Source organism: Salvelinus fontinalis, chromosome 37 (assembly GCF_029448725.1).
Source record: "Salvelinus fontinalis isolate EN_2023a chromosome 37, ASM2944872v1, whole genome shotgun sequence".
NCBI lineage: Eukaryota > Metazoa > Chordata > Actinopteri > Salmoniformes > Salmonidae > Salvelinus > Salvelinus fontinalis.
In genome coordinates, this window is record NC_074701.1 from 27,479,917 (window position 1) to 27,503,009 (window position 23,093).

The 23,093-nt window shown below is 44.9% G+C and overlaps 1 protein-coding gene across 2 annotated transcripts in view; it reads right to left on the minus strand.

The window, feature by feature from the left end:
- LOC129836447 (attractin-like protein 1) overlaps window positions 1-23,093 on the minus strand; it is a 331,683-nt gene that overhangs the window by 229,824 nt on the left and 78,766 nt on the right. The window contains exons 11-16 of one of the 2 annotated variants that reach the window (XM_055902622.1): window positions 18,343-18,427; window positions 17,998-18,209; window positions 8,027-8,145; window positions 7,693-7,809; window positions 7,395-7,527; window positions 2,024-2,211 (exon numbers count right to left, since the gene is read on the minus strand). In XM_055902622.1, coding sequence (XP_055758597.1) covers window positions 2,024-2,211; window positions 7,395-7,527; window positions 7,693-7,809; window positions 8,027-8,145; window positions 17,998-18,209; window positions 18,343-18,427 — 854 coding nt within the window. The remainder of the gene's footprint in view (window positions 1-2,023; window positions 2,212-7,394; window positions 7,528-7,692; window positions 7,810-8,026; window positions 8,146-17,997; window positions 18,210-18,342; window positions 18,428-23,093) is intronic. The other variant, XM_055902623.1, reaches the window with a different exon arrangement.

Below are 23,093 nucleotides of genomic sequence, written 5' to 3' on the forward strand. Positions count from 1 at the left end.
AGTGGTAGCATGAGACGGAGTCTACAACCCACACAAGTGGCTCAGGTAGTGCAGCTCATCCAGGATGGCACATCAATGCGAGCTGTGGCAAAAAGGTTTGCTGTGTCTGTCAGCGTAGTGTCCAGAGCATTGAGGCGCTACCAGGAGACAGGCCAGTACATCAGGAGATGTGGAGGAGGCCGTAGGAGGGCAACAACCCAGCAGCAGGACCGCTACCTCTGCATTTGTGCAAGGAGGTGCACTGCCAGAGCCCTGCAAAATGACCTCCAGCAGGCCACAAATGTGCATGTGTCTGCTCAAACGGTCAGAAACAGACTCCATGAGGGTGGTATGAGGGCCCGACGTCCACAGGTGGGGGTTGTGCTTACAGCCCAACACCGTGCAGGACGTTTGGCATTTGCCAGAGAACACAAAGATTGGCAAATTTGCCACTGGTGCCCTGTGCTCTTCACAGATGAAAGCAGGTTCACACTGAGCACATGAGCACATGTGACAGACGTGACAGAGTCTGGAGACGCCGTGGAGAACGTTCTGCTGCCTGCAACATCCTCCAGCATGACCGGTTTGGCGGTGGGTCAGTCATGGTGTGGGGTGGCATTTCTTTGTGGGGCCGCACAGCCCTCCATGTGCTCGCCAGAGGTAGCCTGACTGCCATTAGGTACCGAGATGAGATCCTCAGACCCCTTGTGAGACCATATGCTGACACATGCACATTTGTGGCCTGCTGGAGGTCATTTTGCGGGGCTCTGGCAGTGCACCTCCTTGCACAAAGGCAGAGGTAGCGGTCCTGCTGCTGGGTTGTTGCCCTCCTACGGCCTCCTCCACGTCTCCTGATGTACTGGCCTGTCTCATGGTAGCGCCTCCATGCTCTGGACACTACGCTGACAGACACAGCAAACCTTTTTGCCACAGCTCGCATTGATGTGCCATCCTGGATGAACTGCACTACCTGAGCCACTTGTGTGGGTTGTAGACTCCGTCTCATGCTACCACTAGAGTGAAAGCACCGCCAGCATTCAAAAGTGACCAAAACATCAGCCAGGAAGCATAGGAACTGAGAAGTGGTCTGTGGTCACCACCTGCAGAACCATTCCTTTATTGGGGGTGTCTTGCTAATTGCCTATAATTTCCACCTTTTGTCTATTCCATTTGCACAACAGCATGTGAAATTTATTGTCAATCAGTGTTGCTTCCTAAGTGGACAGTTTGATTTCACAGAAGTGTGATTGACTTGGAGTTACATTGTGTTGTTTAAGTGTTCCCTTTATTTTTTGAGCAGTGTAAATTGTTAATTAGCCGGTAACACCTGCTATGATCTATCACACAGTGAACATTTACTTGAGTAACCAAGGGAGACCGCCAGGATTCAAATCCTGAAAAACTTGTTGCTGTACTCTGAAAATGCACTTTAATTCAAATCCTCTTTTACAGGCCGACTGGGCCAAAAAAAGAATGAATTGCTTGGATGAAAAGAAAACTGATTATTGTAGCCATGGAGAGCATAAACTCCTTCCTGTTGCCTCTGCATCTTAAAACATCAAAGGTGAGCTTTATTATTAAGAACAGTGTTAATATTCAAAGAGCAGAAACATTAAACACCCTAAAACCATCGAGAGAGATCCTCGAGCTCCATTCAATTAATAACACCAGTCAAATACTTGCTCCTGCATATCCTTCTCAGTTCTGACAGCACAATCAGTGGAAAAGCCAACATGTGTGGTGGGCATTTAAACAGGAAGTGTGACTCTTGACAAAATAAATACAAAAAGTTAGGTTGGGATCACAGAAATCTCAGTGTTGGCCCTATATCCAATGGATTACGTGTGGACTGACTCGTCAGTAAATAAGCTAAGAGACGTGGTCAATGTGTTTGGCTTCAGATCATCATGGGGTAATAGAAGTTCCACTGTCATGGCAATTCCTTAGGCATTCGACTTGGGAAAAAGACATTCCTCAAGACAGAACTTTATGAAGGACAACGTTCAAAACAACACACCGTTTTAAACCGAGGCGTTTCCCTTACCTTCTCCTGTAGCTGGTACTTCTGCAGCTCGTCCAGTATAAAGTCCACCTGCTTGGGGGTGGTGAGGGAGGCTATGTTCCCGTCCAGGTTCTTACAGTAGTGCTGGGCGTTGTCATAGCTCTCCCTGCTGGAGTTGATCCTCAGGCATGCCTCCCCTACATGGTGCCAGCCTTCTCCACAGAGCTGAGCTGTGGACAGAGCAGTACTTTACACCCAGGCTTCTGACTGTGCTGGCCCACACAAATGAATAGTGCATAGATCTGCTCCTGGCCTCAATACCCCTCATATCAACTGGATTTGATATGCAACTCACAGCACACTGATATATTGTTAATTAGAACTGGGTGGTTCGAGCCCTGAATGCTGATTGGCTGACCACGGGTATGACAGCACATGTATTTTTACTGCTCTAATTACGTTGATAACCAGCTTATAATAGCAATAAGGCACCTCGAGCATTTGTGGTATATGGCCAATATACCACGGCTAAGGGCTGTATCCAGGCACGCCGCGTTGCGTCGTGTTTAAGAACAGCCCTTAGCCGTGGTATATTGGCCATATACCACAGCCCCTCATGCCTTATTGCTTAAATATAAAAGTGAGGTTGACTGACAAGTATTTCCTGGTGTGAAATCAGGCAATGTCAGTCAGTTGAGAAAAAGATACAGAATGATGGACAATTCTTCAAAGAGGAGTGCATCGACCACCCTGCAGGAATACACAAGTATGTGTCTGTCCAGCACCAGCATACAGACACGTTAAACAGTGGGAGGAAGTACATGGACGCCTGACGAGACCTTTATTAAAACAACAATTTGCAGAGATTAAAAGGAAAAACAACTCCAGTTTCATCACAACAATTGTTCTGCTTATTTCGGAGACTTGCGCTGATTACATTCATAGTTTGGATAATGGATACCATCATATGTTTTTCATCAGACTGAGAAAGAATCTCTTTTTTCCATAAAAGGCTATTGAAAAGATGACTAACTACAGAGCAGTAGTGAAGAATTCAAACACTTGGCTAGAGTTACAGTCTTTAGAACAATACACAGATCAACATTGCAGCACTATTGTGCTAATCACTCATAACTTTACATTGAAGCCAAAGGTCAGGCTAAATTTGCAATCCACATATATATACACACACACACACACACACACACACACACACACACACACACAGCAAAAAAAGAAACATACCTTTTTCAGTACGGTCTTTCAAAGATAATTCGTAAAATCCAAATAACTTCAACGATCTTCATTGTAAAGGGTTTAAACACTGTTTCCCATGCTTGTTCAATGAACCATAAACAATTAATGAAAATGCACCTGTGCAACGGTCGTTAAGACACTAACAGCTTACAGACGGTAGGCAATTATGGTCACAGTTATGAAAACTTACACTAAAGAGGCCTTTCTACTGACTCTGAAAAACACCAAAAGAAAGATGCCCAGGTTCCCTGCGTGAACGTGCCTTAGGCATGCTGCAAGGAGGCATGAGGACTGCAGATGTGGTCAGGGCAATAAATTGCAATGTCCGTACTGTGAGACACCTAAGACTGAGCTACAAAGAGACGGGGCGGACAGCTGATCGTCCTCGCAGTGGCAGACCACGTGTAACAACACCTGCACAGGATCGGTTCATCCGAACATCACACCTGCGGGACAGGTACAGGATGGCAACAACAACTGCCCAAGTTACACCAGGAACGCACAATCCCTCCATCAGTGCTCAGACTGTCCGCAATAGTGCTCTTCACTGATGAGTCGCGGTTTTCTCACCAGGGGTGATGGTCGGATTCGCGTTTATCGTCGAAGGAATGAGTGTTACACCGAGGCCTGTGCTCTGGAGCGGGATCGATTTGGAGGGTTCGTCCTGGACTGGGGCGGTGTGTCACAGCATCATCGGACTGAGCTTGTTGTCATTGCAGGCAATCTCAACGCTGTGCGTTACAGGGAAGACATCCATCTCCCCCACGTGGTACCCTTCCTTCAGGCTCCTCCTGACATGACCCTCCAGCATGACAATGCCACCAGCCATACTGCTCGATCTGTGCATGATTTCCTGCAAGACAGGAATGTCAGTGTTCTGCCATGGCCAGCGAAAAGCCCGGATCTCAATCCCATTGAGCACTTCTGGGACCTGTTGGATAGGAGGGTGAAGGCTAGGGCCATTCCCCCCAGAAATGTCTGGGAACTTGCAGGTGGTTTTGGCAGATGACAGAAGAACGCTACCTGCCCGAATGCATAGTGCCCGCTGTAAAGTTTGGTGGAGGAGCAAAAATGGGTCTGGGGCTGTTTATCATGGTTCGGGCTAGGCCCCTTAGCTCCAGTGAAGAGAAATCTCAGCGCTACAGCATACAATGACATTCTAGATGATTCTGTGCTTCCAACTTTGATGGAACAGTTTGGGGAAGGCCCTTTCCTGTTTCAGCATGACAATGCCCCCGTTCACAAAGCGAAGTACATACAGAAATGGTTTGTCGAGATTGGTGTGGAAGAACTTGACTGGCCTGCACAGAGCCCTGACCTCAACCCTGTCGAACACCTTTGTGATGAATTGGAATGCCGACTGCAAGCCAGGCCTGATCGCCCAACATCAGTGCCTGACCTCACTAATGCTTGTGGCTGAATAGAAGCAAATCCCTGAAGCAATGTTCCAACATCTTCCAACATCACGTGTCCACATACTTTTGGTAAAGTAGTATATGCACACACGCACACACTCTTCCTACATCGTTTAATTTCATGTCAAATTGACCTTATAGAATTAAGAAGTTTCCTGGAGGCACACTACAGGGCAGAAGAAAAAAAATGCAATCAGTGGTCCGTCCAATGGTAAAGTAGCAAGATGATCTCGTCAACACGCCTCTCAGAGATGGAGAGCAGAAACGTGGGGTCTCTAAGACCGCAAGTGTCCTCAGTGTGTTAAACTGGTCTGATTAAACAGACCCAGAAGGTTTAGATAAAGCTGCCAGCAAACATGCGTTATGGTCTACTCTACTGACAGCTAAATAGCTAGCTGAAGCTCACACTGACTTACTGGGCTCTCATTTGTGAGTCAGCTGAGGCTCCATTTTCATAACATCAAGTAAAGAATTATAATTGGCCTGCTTCCCGGCCACGGTCTGAAGAGGAGAGTGCATTTGTGGATGGACTGTATTTGGAGGTGTGTAGTGGTGCTTGTGTGTATTTTCTTGTGTGCACATCCATATGTAGTGCATGTGTGTATACAGGTCTGTTCATTGTTATGTATACCCAGTTGTGTGCGTGTATGTATATATAGAGTACATACATAAAATTAATCTCTCCAGAAATAAGTCTCTCACTGTTGCTGCCTGTTATAGTCCCCCCTCAGCTCCCAGCTGTGCCCTGGACACCATATGTGAATTGATTGCCCCCCATCTACCTAACAGAGTTCGTTCTGTTAGGTGACCTAAACTGGGATATGCTTAACACCCCAGCAGTCCTACAATCTAAGCTAGATGCCCTCAATCTCACACAAATTATCAAAGAAACCACCAGGTACCACCGTAAATCCGTAAACATGGGCACCCTCATATCATCCTAACCAACTTGCCCTCCAAATACACCTCTGCTGTGTTCAATCAGGATCTCAGCGATCACTGCCTCATTGCCTGCATCCGCTATGGGTCCGCGGTCAAACGACCACCCCTCATCACTGTCAATCGCTCCCTAAAACACTTCTGCGAGCAGGCCTTTCTAATCGACCTGGCCCGGGTATCCTGGAAGGACATTGACCTCATCCCGTCAGTAGAGCATGCCTGGTCGTTCTTTAAAAGTAATTTCCTCACCACCTTAATTAAGCATGCACCTTTCGAAAAATGTAGAACTAAGAACAGATATAGCCCTTGGTTCACTCCAGACCTGACTGCCCTTGACCAGCACAAAAACATCCTGTGGCGGACTGCAATAGCATCGAATAGTCCCCGCGATTTGCAACTGTTCAGGGAAGTCAGGAACCAATACACACAGTCAGTCAGGAAAGCAAAGCTAGCTTTTTTAAACAGAAATTTGCATCCTGTAGCTTTAACTACAAAATATTTTGGGACACTGTAAAGTCCATGGAGAACAAGAGCACCTCCTCCCAGCTACCTACTGCACTGAGGCTAGGTAACACGGTCACCACCGATAAATCCACGATAATCAAACATTTCAATAAGCATTTCTCTACTGCTGGCCATGCTGTCCTCCTGGCTACCCCAACCCCGGCCAGGAACCGGGAACGCTCAATCCCTCCATCAGTTCTCAGACTGTCCGCAATAGGCTGAGAGGCTGGCCTGAGGGCTTGTAGGCCTGTTGTAAGGCAGGTCCTCACCAGACATCACTGTCAACAAAGTCGCCTATGGGCACAAACCCACCGTCGCTGGACCAGACAGGACTGGCAAAAAGTGCTCTTCACTGACGAGTCGCGGTTTTGTCTCACCAGGGGTGATGGTCGGATTTGCATTTATCGTCGAAGAAATGAGCGTTACACCGAGACCTGTACTCTGGAGCGAGATCGATTTGGAGGTGGAGGGTCCGTCTGGTCTGGACGGTGTGTCACTGCATCATCGGACTGAGCTTGTTGTCATTGCAGGCAATCTCAACTCTATGCGTTACAAGGAAGACATCCTCCTTCCCTCACATGGTACCCTTCCTGCAGGCTCATCCTGACATGACCCTCCAGCATGACAATGCCACAAGCCATACTGCTGGATGTGTGCGTGATTTCCTGCAAGACAGGAATGTTAGTGTTCTGCCATGGCCAGCGAAGAGCCCGGATCTCAATCCTATTGAGCATGTCTGGGACCTGTTGGATTGGAGGGTGAGGGCTAGGGCCATTCCTCCCAGAAATGTCCAGGAACTTGCAAGTGCCTTGGTGGGGTAACATCTCACAGCAAGCAGTACTTAATGCAGCTGGTGGCCACACCAGATAACGACTGTTACTTTTGATTTTGACTCCCCCCTTTGTTCAGGGACACATTATTCAATTTCTGTTAGTCACATGTCTTTGGAACTTGTTCAGTTTATGTCTCAGTTGTTGAATCTCATGTTCAGACAAATTTTTGCACATGTTAAGTTTGCTGAAAATAAACGCAGTTGACAGTGAGAGGACGTTTCTTTTTTTGTTGAGTTTAGAAACGTGAGAACCGCAATACGCATCGTATCAGCAATTAAGTATTGTGATAATATCCTATTGTGAGGTCCCAGGCAAGTCCCAGCCCTAGTTCATAATGCATCAAACATTGACACAAGTTCTCCAATCAATCAAACTTGATTATAGCTGTCAAACAGGTAGTCAGTTGAGTTCTTGCTTGTTTGGAGATTTTGGAAGACATTTGTGTGTGTGTATGTTCTTTCTCACCAGGGATGGCATGGCACTCCTGTTGCTGGAGCTCCCATTGACAGTTGAGGTTGAGGGAGCAACTCTTACAGTTGACCAGCTTGCTGCAGATCTGTTCATTCCTCACATGGCATTTGGTGAAGTTCCTCACAGACTGGGAAGAAAGAATACAAGTAACAAACGTCAACATTGTTATTATTATAGTGAATTTGCTTCACAGTGTTGAGGTAATGTAAAGCTGCAATTTGTGCTTTGGCAGAACAGAAAAGGATGGTTTGACATTAATAGCAAAGCCCCTGCAACAGTATGGAATACCCACATGTCCCATCCTCTTGGCCCCTTGCTTCCACACAGAGAGCTGGTGATCAGACAGCATGGAAGGGGGAGGGGCCAGGGACAGAGGACCTCTATGCTGCTGCGCTAGCTCCAGGGTCAGCTACAGACACACATAGAGGAGACAGCAGGGGCAAGCATTAGGCTAACTGACACTGTTAGCCAAGCAGGGGAGATATTGACTTGGCTACAACAACAGTTAAGTGGTGACGTATGAGAAGGCAAGCTTTAGGCTACCTGACTATTCATGCTGTGCCATTTATTGACTAGTTTAGCTGTGATTGTGCTGTCTCACTTCCGCCCCCTGTAGGCAGACTCACCACAGTGCAGTTGTTGGAGGCAGAGATGCACTTCTTGTCTTCACACCACTGGCAGCCGTTGGTGTTGGCAGTGCAGCTAACGCAGTCGGAGAACCTGTAGCATCTCTCGGCTGCATTGTCTGGAGGGGGAAACCACACACAGTTTAACAACGGAAGTTAGTCTCGATACAGACAGTTTTACAAGGGAACAGAGTTGGAGGACCTAGTCAGCTAGAGAGTTCATGTTCAAGATCAGTGGTGACCGTAGCAGAACAGAGACTGGGCCGAGACAGGGAATCTTGAGGACAGTCAGAGAAACAATACTAGTAAACAGCATAGTGACTCAATCAAGAAATAAAATAGGTTTGACACGCAAATGTCCCCTGCAATACCACCTTATCAGCAAGAAAACAGAAAGGTAGATGGGTCTAGCTGTATGCCTATCATTTCTAGTGGCCCTGTAGAGCCACTTACCCTGCATGCCAGCAGCCAACTACAAATGACTGACTGAACGATTAGACAAGGACAGAGGATAAACAGTGTGATAATCTGTCATCAATTAAAACGTAATTTCATTAATCACCGGTCCAATTCATCAGTGATAACGCTCTAAAACCGCCCTGTAATTAACACAATACATGTGTTTCCGTGTCAGTGTATTTTCGGCATAATGGTAATTGCCTCCGATTGGAATAATTGTGTTGGTCCTGACCTTTTGTTCCCACGATTATGTACACAGGCTTTAAGAGAAATTGAAAAAGTATTATTGCTTTCCTGGAGGATGATGATTCATACAGTACAAGAGATAGGTAAGGAACCAGAGAGTTTTATGTGAAATGTGATTTGGCTTCATCATGGACTGCTCAACTATAGAGCATGTATCCATTAGTCAGGTAAGAGAGAACGGTGCTGGGATGTGTAGCATCCATTTTACGGGCTCCTGACCAATTATGTTATTTTGTGTATTTCTTTTTGGACATAATGTTTCTGCCATTGTTTCCTATGACCGAAAAGAGCACCTGGAAATCAGAATAGAGATTTGGATGAAGAATTCGACTTCAATGAAACCACGGCGACGAGTAAATAAACCTCCTCTACCCTCTGTTACACTGGCGAACGTACAATCACTGGAGAACAAACTGGACGAGATCCATTTGAGACAATCCTATCAACTGGACGTGAAGATCTGTCATATCCTGTGCTTCAGAGTCGTGGCTGAACGGGGACATGGTTGATATAAATCTAGCTGTTTTTTCTATGCATCCGCAGGACAGAACCACAGCGTCTCGTAAACTCAAAGGCAGGTGTGTGTCTCTTTGTTAACAAAGTCTGGTGCGCGATCTCTAATATTTAGGAAGATTCGAGGTTCTGCTCACCTGAGGTAGAATACCTCATAATAAGCTGTAGATTACAATGACCACAAATAAACACAAAATGTAAAGTGTTGGTCCCATGTTTCATGAGCTGAAATAAGACCCCAGCATTTTTCCATATGCACAATAATCATATTTCTCTCAAATGTTGTGCAAAAATGTGTTTACATCCCTGTTAGTGAGCATTTCTCCATTGCCAATGTGCAAACGCGAACCAGGGACCCTCTGCACACATCAACAACAGTCACCCACGAAGCATCGTTACCCATCGCTCTTAGTCTATGCCCCTCTAACATTGTCGTCCATATAATTATATATTCTCAATTCCATTCATTTACTTAGAATTGTGTGTATTGGGTACATGTTGTGAAATGGTTAGATATTACTTGTTAGATATTGCTGCACTGTCGGAACTAGGGTTGCACATTTTGGGGAATATTCAGAGATGGAAACTTTCCATGGGAATTAACGGGAAAATATGTGAATTAACAGACATATATGCAAATTAATATCATTTAAATGGTCCCGTGTGGCTCAGTTGGTAGAGCATGGCGCTTGCAACGCCAGGGTTGTGGGTTCAATTCCCACTGGGGGACCAGGGTTCAATTCCCACGGGGGGACCAGGTTGAATATGTATGAACTTTCCAATTTTTTGTAAGTCGCTCTGGATAAGAGCGTCTGCTAAATGACTTAAATGTAAATGTAAATGTAAATGTAGATGTTTTTTACATTGGATATATTTACCATAACATACGGAGACAGAAACATAAACATTTTACCTTATCATAAGTAGACAATTGCAAATAATTAAATCATTCCAATAGAAATGAAAATAAAATAAAAATGTACGAAATTGAACTAAATGAATTAAATGAGTTGACTCTTCACATGGGATCATTTCACTGAACAACAAAAGGGAATGTTGAATGATCCCCAATGATCCATCGCATCTCCCAAAAACGTTTTCAACATAAAATGATAGTCTAGAAACTAAAGCTTTGGTTGTCTTCCTCTCAGGCTTCCATGTCTTCTCCGTGGACCTCCTCAATGTCCACCTATTGAACATCAGACTCTGAGCCCTCATCTTCACTGTCACTTTCCAACCTTGTTGAGGATGGCTGGTTGTCAGGCTCAAAAAGCCTCAAATTTGCCCAGATGGCCACCAATTTTTCAACCCTTGTATTGGTCAGCCTGTTGCGTGGTGTGTGTGTTCCCAAACAAGGACCAGTTGCGTTCTGAGGCGGCTGATGTTGGGATTTGGTTATATTAAAAATGGCGCCGAAAGAAATGGCAGCAGTTTTACGGGCGCCCAACCAATTGTGCTATTATGTGTTTTTTTTCACGTTATTTGTAACTTTTGTACATGATGTTTCTGCAACCGTATCTTACAGCGAAAAAAGAGCTTCTGGATATCAGGACAGCGGTCGCTCACCTCGGATTAGACAAAGATTGTTTCTACAACAAAGACGACGCACAAGACATTCTCCAAACACCCCACAGGACCGACATCTCCGTTATTTGCAAGAGGAAACGACGCAGGTACAGAGGACAGAGAGCCGGATGCCTGGTGAGGACCCGGCGAAGGCGACTGGGAAAGCTGCCGTTACCATCAATACTACTCGCCAACGTGCAATCATTGGACAATAAATTAGACGAGGTACGATCACAAATATCCTACCAAAGGGACATCAAAAACTGTAATATCCTATGTTTCACGGAATCGTGGCTGAATGACGACATGGCTATTCAGCTAGAGGGATATACGCTGCACCGGAAAGATAGTACAGCACAATCCGGTAAAACGGGGGGGGGGGGGGGGGTCTGTGCATATTTGTAAACAACAGCTGGTGCACGAATTCTAAGGAAGTCTTTAGATTGTGCTCGCCTGAAGTAGAGTATATTGTGATAAATTGCAGGCCACACTACTTGACCAGTGAGTTTTCAGCTATACTTTTCGTGGCTGTTTATTTACCACCACAGACAGATGCTGGTACTAAGACCTCACTGAGTCAGCTGTATAAGGAAATAAGCAAACAGGAAACCGCTCACCCAGAGACGGTGCTCCTAGTGGCCGGAGACTTTAATACAGGGAAACTTAAATCAGTTCTACCAAATCTCTATCAACATGTTAAATGTGCAACCAGAGGGGAAAAAATTCTAGATCACCTGTACTCCACACACAGAGACGAGTACAAAGCTCTCCCTCGCCCTCCATTGGTAATTCCGACCACAACTCTATCATCCTGATTCCTGCTTAAAAGCAAAAATTAAAGCAGGAAGCACCAGTGACTCGGTCTGTAAAAAAGTGGTCAGATGAAGCAGATGCTAAACTACAGGACTGTTTTGCTATCACAGACTGGAACATGTTCCGGGATTCTTCTGATGGCATTGAGGAGTACACCACATCAGTCACTGGCTTTATCAATAAGTGCATCGAGGACGTCGTCCCCTCAGTGACCGTACGCACATACCCCAACCAGAAGCCATGGATTACAGGCAACATTCGCACTGAGCTAAAGGGCAGAGCTGCAGCTTTCAAGGTGCGGGACTCTAACCCGGAAGCTTACAAGAAATCCTGCTATGCCCTGCGACAAACCATCAAACAGGCAAAGCGTCAATACAGGGCTAAGATTGAATCATACTACACCGGCTCCGACGCTCGTCTTATGTCGCAGGGCTTGCAAACTATTACAGTCTACAAAAGGAAGCACAGCTGTGAGCTGCCCAGTGACACGAGCGTACCAGATGAGCTAAATCACTTCTATGCTCGCTTCGAGGCAAGCAACACTGAGGCATGCATGAGAGCATCAGCTGTTCCAGACGACTGTGTGATAAGGCAATCCGTAGCCGACGTAAATAAGACCTTTAAACAGGTCAACATACACAAGGCTGCGGGGCAAGATGGATTACCAGGACGTGTGCTCTGGGCATGTGCTGACCAACTGGCAGGTGTCTTCACTGACATTTCAATGTCCCTGATTGAGTCTGTAATACCAACATGTTACAAGCAGACCGCCATAGTCCCTGTGCCCAAGAACACAAAGGCAACCTGCCTAAGGCAGCAGCGCCTCTTCAACCTCAGGAGGCTGAAGAAATTCGGCTTGTCACCAAAAGCACTCACAAACTTCTACAGATGCACAATCGAGAGCATCCTGTCGGGCTGTATCACCGCCTGGTACGGCAACTGCTCCGCCCACAACCGTAAGGCTCTCCAGAGGGTAGTGAGGTCTGCAGAGCGCATCACCCGGGGCAAACTACCTGCCCTCCAGGACACCTACACCACCCGATGTCACAGGAAGGCCATAAAGATCATCAAGGACAACAACCACCCAAGCCACTGCCTGTTCACCCCGCTATCATCCAGAAGGCGAGGTCAGTACAGGTGCATCAATGCAGGGACCGAGAGACTGAAAAACAGCTTCTATCTCAAGGCCATCAGACTGTTAAACAGCCACCACTAACATTTAGCGGCCGCTGCCAACATTCTGACTCAACTCCAGCCACTTTAAAAATGGGAATTGATGGAAATTATGTAAAAACGTACCACCGGCCACTTTAAACAATGCCACCTAATATAATGTTTACATACCCTACATTACACATCTCTTATGTATATGTATATACTGTACTCTATCATCTACTGCATCTTGCCATCTTATGTAATACATGGACCACTAGCCACTTTATACTATGCCACTTTATGTTTACATACCCTACAGTACTCATCTCATAGGTATATACCGTACTCTATACCATGCACTGCATCTTGCCTATGCCGTTCTGTACCATCACTCATTCATATATCTTTATGTACATATTCTTTATCCCTTTACACTTGCGTGTATAAGGTAGTAGCTGTGGAATTGTTAGGTTAGATTACTTGTTGTTATTACTGCATTGTCGGAACTAGAAGCACAAGCATTTCGCTACACTCGCATTAACATCTGCTAACCATGTGTATGTGACTAATAAAATTTGATTTGATTTAAATGACTACAGACCCATAGCACTCACGTCTGTAGCCATGAAGTGCTTTGAAAGGTTGGTAATGTCTCACATCAACACCATTATCCCAGAAACCCTAGACCCACTCCAATTTGCATACCGCCCAAACAGATCCACAGATGATGCAATCTCTATTGCACTCCACACTGCCCTTTCCCACCTGGACAAAAGGAACACCTACATGAGAATGCTATTCATTGACTACAGCTCAGCACCATAGTACCCTCAAAGCTCATCACTAAACTAAGGATCCTGGGACTAAACACCTCCCTCTGCAACTGGATCCTGGACTTCCTGACGGGCCGCCCTCAGGTGGTGAGGGTAGGTAGCAACACATCTGCCACGCTGATCCTCAACACTGGAGCTCCACAGGGGTGCGTGCTCAGTCCCCTCCTGTACTCCCTGTTCACCCATGACTGCATGGCCAGGCACGACTCCCACACCATCATTAAGTTTGCAGACGACACAACAGTGGTAGGCCTGATTACAGACAACGACGAGACAGCGTATAGGGAGAAGGTCAGAGACGGCCGTGTGGTGCCAGAATAACAACCTATCCCTCAACGTAGCCAAGACTAAGGAGATGATTGTGGACGACAGGAAAAGGAGGACCGAGCACGCCCCCATTCTCATCGACGGGACTGTAGTGGAGCAGGTTGAGAGCTTCAAGTTCCTCGGTGTCCACATCAACAACAAACGAGAATGGTCCAAACACACCAAGACAGTTGTGAAAAGGGCACGACAAAGCCTATTCCCCCTCAGGAAACTAAAAAGATTTGACATGGGTCCTGAGATCCTCAAAAGGTTCTACAGCTGCAACATCGAGAGCATCCTGACTGGTTGCATCACTGCCTGGCAATTGCTCGGCCTCTGACCGCAAGGCACTACAGTACATCACTGGGGCTAAGCTGCCTGCCATCCAGGATCTCTACACCAGGCTGTGTCAGAGGAAGGCCCTAAAAATTGTCAAAGACCCCAGCCACTCCAGTCATAGACTGTCATCTCTACTACTGCATGGCAAGCGGTACCGGAGTGCCAAGTCAAGGACAAAAAGGCTTCTCAAGTGTTTACCCCCAAGCCATAAGACTCCTGAACAGGTAATCAAATGGCTACCTGGACTATTTGCATTGTGTGTCCCCCCAACCCCCCTCAAACCCTCTTTTTATGTTGCTGCTACTCTCTGTTTATCATATATGCATAGTCACTTTAACTATACATTCATGTACATACTACCTCAATTGCTCCCGCACATTGGCTAACAGGGCTATCTGCATTGTGTCCCGCCATCCACCCCCCGCCAACCCCTCTTTTATGCTACTGCTACTCTCTGTTCATCATATATACATAGTCACTTTAACCATATTTAACCATATCTACATGTACATACTACCTCAATCAGCCTGACTAACCGGTGTCTGTATGTAGCCTCGCTACTTTTATAGCTTCGCTACTGTATATAGCCTGTCTTTTTACTGTTGTTTTATTTCTTTACTTACCTATTATTCACCTAACACCTTTTTTGCACTATTGGTTAGAGACTGTAAGTAAGCATTTCACTGTAAGGTCTACACCTGTTGTATTTGGCGCACGTGATAAATAAACTTTGATTTGATGATGGAGGCAACAGGGGAAAGAGCCTCAGATCCAAAGTCCCTTCCACCAGGTGGCTGATGAGATATGTTGGCACGACTGCCATATTGCATCTCCATCCCAAAGCCCTTGGAAGTGTACTTCACCAGACTGCCAAGAACCTTGCCCTCATCCAGGACAAGGTGGCGAGACACAGTACTGATGACACCATAAGCCTTGTTGATCTCTGCACCAGACAGGATGCTCTAGCCAGCATACTTGGGGTCCAACATGTACGCTGCAGTGTGTATGGGCTTCAGGCAGAAGTCTTCATGCTTTATGATGCATTTCAGAACTGCAGTTTCCTCTGCTTGGAGCAACAGTGAGGTGGGCAGGGCAGTGTGGATTTCTTCTCTTACATCTGCAAGCAGAGTCTGAACATCAGAATGGCATTCCCTCCCTCAATCTGTGCAATGGCTACTGCTATAGGTTTCAGGAGTTTCAGGCTGCTTACCACTCTCTCCCAAAATATATAATCCAGGAGGATCCTCTTGATGGGCATGTCCATATCGACAGACAGATTTCTTGGGAGACTCCTTCCCCTTCAGGAGACTGTCAAACATGATGACATCATCACCCCAACGGGTGTTGCTGGGCAGCTTCAATGTGGTGCTCTTATTCTTCTCACTTTGCTTGGTGAGGTAGATTGCTGCTATAACTTGATGACCCTTCACATACCTAACCATTTCCTTGGCTCTCTTGAAGAGTGTATCCATTGTTTTTAGTGCCATGGTGTCCTTGAGGAGCAAATTCAATGCATGAGCAGCACAGCCAATGGGTGTGATGTGAGGGTAGGACTCCTCCACTTTAGACCAAGCAGCCTTCATGTTCGCAGCATTGTCTCTAACCAGTGGAAATTCCTCCTGTGATCCAAGGTCATTGATAACTGCCTCCAGCTCATCTGCAATGCAGAGACCGGTGTGTCTGTTGTCCCTTGTATCTGTGCTCTTGTAGAATACTGGTTGAGGGGTGGAGATGATGTAGTTCATTATTCCTTGCCCACGAACATTCGACCACCCATCAGAGATGATTGCAAAACAGTCTGCTTTCTCTATGATTTGCTTGACCTTCACTTGAACTCTGCATCCAGCAAATGAGTAGATAAAGCATGTCTGGTTGGAGGGGTGTATGCTGGGCAAAGAACATTCAGAAATCTCTTCCAATACACATTGCCTGTGAGCATCAGAGGTGAATCAGTTGCATAAACAGCTCGAGCAAGACATTCATCAGCATTTCTCTGACTACATTCCTCCATTGAGTGATTCCAGGAGGACCATGAGCTGTTGTTATAAATAAGGTGTCTGATTCATCATTTTCACGTCAAATAGTAGTAGAGGGACTTTTGTCAGAGGTTGCTTGTTGGGGGCACTGAGTGAACTTCATGCACTTGGCCAGATGACTCTGCCTCTTTGTTGCATTCATCACATAAGATTTTGCACAGTATTTGCAAATGTACACAGCTTTTCCTTCTACATTAGCTGCTTCTACGTGGCATTTTCCTGTAAAGATTAGAAAAATAAATTGTAAAAAAATTATAATAATACAATTCCTTGCACAGATAAATGGTAGAAAAAACTAACTAGCAGAAATTGTTAATAAGTTAGAAATTATTTAAACACACTTTGCTGTAGGCTACTACTATTCACCCCACCCAGTATTGTAATCAAAACTTACCAGAAATCATGTAGTCCTTGGCTCAGACAGTGTAGTAGTGTGGGCTCAATAGCATCTCATTAGTGTGGAAGATCTTGAGAATCAGCTGTACATGTGATGGAAAAATGCACTGTTCATGCAGAGGGTTGCAATTCCATTGAATTGCGGATAGTTTAACCAAAATATGTCACAAGACCTAGAATTGCCTTTGTGTATCCCACAAAAAAGGTTCACTGTTGTAAGCAATTTTTTGGGGAAGAATTTAAGCAAAATTCCCAAAATTCCAGGACTTAACTTCCCATGGAAAACTTCCGACCCTTTGCAACCCTAGTCGGAACTAGAAGCACTAGCATTTCGCTACACCCGCAATAACATCTGCTAAACACGTGTATGTGACCACGCAATTTGATTTGTAGCTATGAAATCGTTTGAAGGGGGCTCACATCAACACTATCATCCCAGACAACCTGGAACCACTCAAATGTACATACCGCCCCAGCAGTTCCACAGATGACGCAATCTCTATTACACTCCACACTGCCCTTTCACACTTGGACAAAAGGCACACCTACGTGAGAATGCTGTTCATTGACTACAAAGATTTGGCATGGGCCCTCAGATCCTCAAAAAGTTCTACAGCTGCACTGTCGAGAGCTTCTTGACTGGCTGCATCACCACGCAAGGTGCTACAGAGGGTAGTGCATACAGCCCAGTACATCACCGGGGCCGAACTTCCATTCAGGGCCTCTATACCAGGCGGTGTCAGAGGAAGCCCCCAAAAATTGTTAAAAAGACTCCAGCCACCCAAGCCACAGACTTTCTCTCTGCTATCGCACGGCAAGTGGTAACAATGCACCATGTCTGGAACCAACACAACCCTGAACAGCTTCTACCCCCAAGCCATTAGACTTCTAAATGCCATGTTATTTTCAACTCCCTGTATATAGCCATGTTATTTTTAGTCATTATGTGTATTTATTATTCACTATGTATTTATTCCTCGTGTCACTATTTCCATTTTATCTTTAACTCTACATTGTTGGAAAATGATCCATAAGTAAGCATTTCACTGTTAGTCTACACCTGTTGTCTACGAAGCATGTGACAAATAAAATTAGATTTTGATTTGAACTACCAGAGCGGGAAGTGAAATCATCCCTCCCCATGAGAAACATAGAGATAAAAACAGGCGAACACATATATCCAGGTGTGGATTGAATCATCGTGGAGGCTACAAACTTGAGTAAATTGTTGCCATCCCAATTTCCAAGTTAAGTATTGCTAGGTATGTAAACTCAAATGGTGACGAGGGCAATGTCATACAACACGTACTGGTGCGTGGAGGGCAGAAGGGAGCGGGCACGCTGCCGTTGGCATGGCTGTTGTCCCAGGGGAAACAGTGGTCCCTAAGCCAGACACAGCGGATGCCAGGGCCGGCGTTGGCACAGCGCGGCTCCTCACTGAAGGCCTGGCAGCTGGGAGGGGTGTAGACCAGCACGTCATTCAGCAGCACACCAGAGAAACCACCAAACACATACATTGACCTGGGGAGAGAACACAACACAGAGTACACATCATTACCAGGGAACACTGAGGAAACTGATGAAAGAAAACTGAGATAAAAAACTACAAATACCAAGTAACGGAGGGGCAATATACTGGATGCAAGTGACTGACCCATTGCTGACGACAGAGGTGTGGCCAAAGCGGTTGACGTCACGGTGGAGATCTGGTCTGGGCAGCACTTTCCATTCATCACAAGCTGAAACAAACATGCACAGAGTTCAGGCTACAGGTATGGCTTCAGTAGGAACATTTGACATATAAGAAGTACTTTTCAAAAACGTGTGTAGGGTCAAGCACTCAACCGCTATACCAAGAAATTATACCGCCACTGTGACCCGCCACACCCTACTCATACTATCACCCAAGCAACCGTGACTGAAACCCCCCTGGACCCCAGAATGAGCTGTGTATTTAAGGACTCTAACGCTCTGTAGCCTGGTAATCTGAGCTCCTTGGCATTTGTTCTCTGCAGCCCACCCAATCTGCCAGGCTCTCTCTGTTACATGCTTTTTAATTCAGCAATTAACCCAGCTCCAGGTCCATTACCTAGCAACAGGGGAGAAGTGTTCCTTTCCTGTGTTCCTTTCTTGCCTGGATTTCATTTCAGTATGCCTGTACCATACCACCCTACCGTACATACTGAATCACAGAACATACTGAATCACAGAACGGGACTGGGTACACACACCCCCCCCCCCCCTCCGTCTGCACTGTTGCGCGTGCACACACACACACAACAATGGAAGTGTCAACTCTGAATTATTAACGCGTATGAGAATCCTGTGGACATAGAAGCTGTGGAACCAAAGGGACCAGTGGAGAATGGCCTGTATGAATATCATGATCCCCCTGGCTCTGTATAATGGCTGTAGAACTGGGTGTGCTGTACCAAGCCCAGGTGTGATTAACACTGTGTGTGTGAGCATACCAGAGCACTAGGGGCCATAACCTACACACAGGGCTGTCATAAACAACTAACCGCAGCTAGAAAAGATACCTTTACGATTGCAAAAAATAAAATAAATAAATATAAATAAATAAATAAAATATATATCATTAAAGTTTAATTCACTGCAGCTGCTATTTAGCAATCCTAGGGTGGTGGTGGGCGCACAGGGTCTCAATGATAGTTTGATTACCAATCTCCTAGGACAATGGTCATGAACTGCACTGAACCATGGGTAGACTACAATGAGTATACCTGAAGCAGCTCTGACAACACAGCCCAGAATGTAGCGAGACTATTTTTCCATCTGTGATTATCTACCAACCGTCTCTCAAAACGAATTTAGCCTCCCCAGGGCAAACAAATAACAGAGAAAAATTATAGTCAACAAAGTCGATTTCTTCTCTTTGTCAATATCACCAGGCAAATCATGTTAAATTGAGACAGCACAACGTTCAGTTTTCCCACTGTTAGTGGGATCCTAGGAGAGGATAAACGTCAACCTCTTTACATAGCATTTTTGAATTGTTTATTATGTAGCTGCCTCTGAATAGGACTTGATAAACAAGTTTATTCATCCATTGATCTTGTTTGTTGGGGATACCACACTGTGAACAGAGTAATGGCTCTGAGAGCGATCACAATCCTGTGCTTTACCGTTTCATTTTATAATTCTCTGATGCTTTACAGGCCACACGTCCACTCTTGCAAAATGTAAATGTGGCATTTACACAGATATAAACTGTTCCTGGCCGTTAAATGTGCAGCCAGGTTGCAAACGACCACACTCAGTGCATGGCTAATTGTGATATCGCTGTTTAAAGGGAAAGACAGTCCAGATCAGAAGGCGGTCACTCAGACCCACACTGCTTTCTTATCAAATTTAATTGTACTCATCGCATACAGTTTACAGAAGGTATTAAAGGCGCAGCAAAATGTCGATGTGCTAGCTCCCTCAACAATGCAGTACATTCATCAATATCAATAATAAGAGTCAAATCAAAATAAGATAAGAGATGTGCGTAGGTGATCCAGTGGTTAAAGGGACAGACCAAAATAAGTATTTGTGACATCCGCCCCATCACCAGTAGTTCAACTGGAATCCTGACTTTGGCACTATCTAAGGCCTAATACCTATCGTGAAGCCTGGAGCTAGAGTAAATCAATAACCCAGACATGCACTGACAGTCAGCCAAATGCGTCTCCACACCATCTGATGTGTACTGGAGATGAATGATTTTGCAGGATCCTTGCCTTTATATTGAAACTCCCTGATACTCATCACAACGCTCCCCCCCATTTAATTTCCTCCCAGGATATTGGCAGAAGAACCATGAATAATGAACAGGGAGAAAGGGGAAGATGACAGGGGAATCAGCAGACAAAATCGTCAGCACACCATCTTGAAGGGGAAATCAAACCTCATTTAAATGGAAGACTTAAAGGAACATTCCACCCAAAAACGATATTTTAGTATTTGTTTCATTAGTCCATTGTTGATATTGTCCCAAAATGTAAAGCATGTCAGCAATCAAGTTTTCAAGATATGTAACTTTCATTTTGATGCAAAATGCAGTATTATTTGATGCAAAATATATCATACCAGCTGTATTTCTGTACTTTGAAAGTTGAATATCTTGAAAACCTGATTGCTGACATGCACAACATGTTGGGACTATATCAACAATGGGCTAATGAAACAAATACCACAGATTATATTGCAGCACCAGAAAATTAACAGGGCACTCTTGTTGAAGACGTCACTGCCAGTTGCATTTCAGGGGGTAGGGGGTGGTGGGGGGACAAAACATTTTTAATTAGAGTTCATTTCACCCAAATCTAATTAGAATTATGAGGATGGGGTGATGAGGGGAGAAAAGAATTAAACGCAAATTAAAACTGCCTTGTGTCGACCTGAATTTAATCTCTCGCAGAAGAAAAGCACAAAAAGCTAATAACGCTCTCCCCCTCCAAGGTTAGCAGAGAGAAACAAAAACAAATTAGCGCTTACAACCATCTCAGCATGAGTGGCGGAGCCGACAGAGAGAGAGCAGCAGAGTAATGCCTCTTCCACAGGTGGAACTAATTAATTAGCTCACAGAGAGAGGAGCAGAGAGGAGAGGAAGTCCTATCAGTCCATTAACTACTGAATGAGACTTCCTTGAAACTGGTGAAACCTGTTGACACTTGAAGTGATGAAACATCTCATGTACTGTAGTAGGCTACAATGTCTTTCAGCATCACATGATTAAAAAGCATCACTCACCATAGATAGGTTTTGATCTGGGTTCAGGCATGCTTTCTAACCAAAATGCCAAACTGTTCCATTACTGTACAGACAATACAGTACCTAAAGCGAAAATGCTTTCCACGAACCTGTTCACTCTAAACTCAGAATAAAAAAGAAACGTCCCTTTTTCAGGACCCTGTCTTTCAAAGATAATTCGTAAAAATTCAAATAACGTCACAGATCTTCATTGCAAAGGGTTTAAACACTGTTTCCCATGCTTGACCCCCCCTTTGTTCAGGGACACATTATTCCATTTCTGTTAAGTCAGAAGTCTGTGGTCCTTGTTCAGTTTATGTCTCAGTTGTTGAATCTTGTTATGTTCATACAAATATTTACACATGTTAAGTTATCTGAAAATAAATGCAGTTGACAGTGAGAGGGCGTTTCTTTTTTGCTGAGTTTAGAAGAAGCTGATGATGGAGATTGTTGACTCATTTCATTATAAAGCCAAATGAACAATGTCCAGTGACAACCCAGTACTCTAGCGCCTATAATGAATGACAGGTTTCTGTGAGGCCCTTTAGCCATGCCAAGCAGACATATCTGGCCAAACACTGCCTTGTATACCAGAGCACCAATCACAGAGAGTGGTCTTGCCTGGGCTTCAGTGTAGAGTCTAGATCACACTCCTCAAGCCAAGCATCAGTCTAGCTACCACCTTGAACATAAAACAATCTATTGCTTCCAGATTATAGAAGTGACATTGGACTTTTTATCCCTTGGAGTGGCCTACTCAGGGTGATTGGACTGGCTATTTAGCTGAATAACAATGAGAGTGAAGCAGTGACCTTCCATGACTGCATGAGAACGCTTGGAAGGTATAGAGTCAAGTTTTTAAACTTTCTTCAAACCTCCAATCTGGATCCTAACTAGGAAATAAACGTTCCCCTTTAATGGATTTTCTTTCTCCGAACCTAAACATTGAGTCTCTGTCTATCTCCATCTGTCTCTCAATTCAATTTAAGGGCATTATTGGCATGGGAAACATATCTTAACATTGCCAAAGCAAGTGAAGTAGATAATAAACAAAAGTGAAATAAACAATAAAAATGAACAGTAAACTTTACACTTAAAAGTTCCAAAAGAATAAAGAAATTTTCAAATGTAAATTATGTGCAAAGTACACAAGGTAAGAAATAAACAAACATAAATATATGGTGTATTTACAATGGTGTTTGTTCTTCACTGGTTGACCTTTTCTTGTGGCAACTGGTCACACATCTTGCTGCTGTGATGGCACACTGTGGTATTTCACCCAATAGATATGGGAGTTTATCAAAATTGGGTTTGTTTTTAATTCTTTGTGGGTCTGTGTAATCTGAGAGAAATATGTGTCTCTAAAATGGTCATACATTTGGCAGGAGGTTAGGAAGTGCAGCTCAGTTTCCACCTAATTTTGTGGACAGTGTGCACATACCCTGTCTTCTCTTGAGAGCCAGGTCTGCCTACAGCGGCCTTTTCCCAATGGTTAGGCTATGCTCACTGAGTCTGTACATAGTCAAAGCTTTCCTAAAGTTTGGGTCAGTCACAGTGGTCAGTTATTCTGCCACTGTGTACTCTGTTTAGTGCCAAATAGCATTCTAGTATGCTCTGTTTTTTGTTAATTCTTTCCAATGTGTCAAGTAA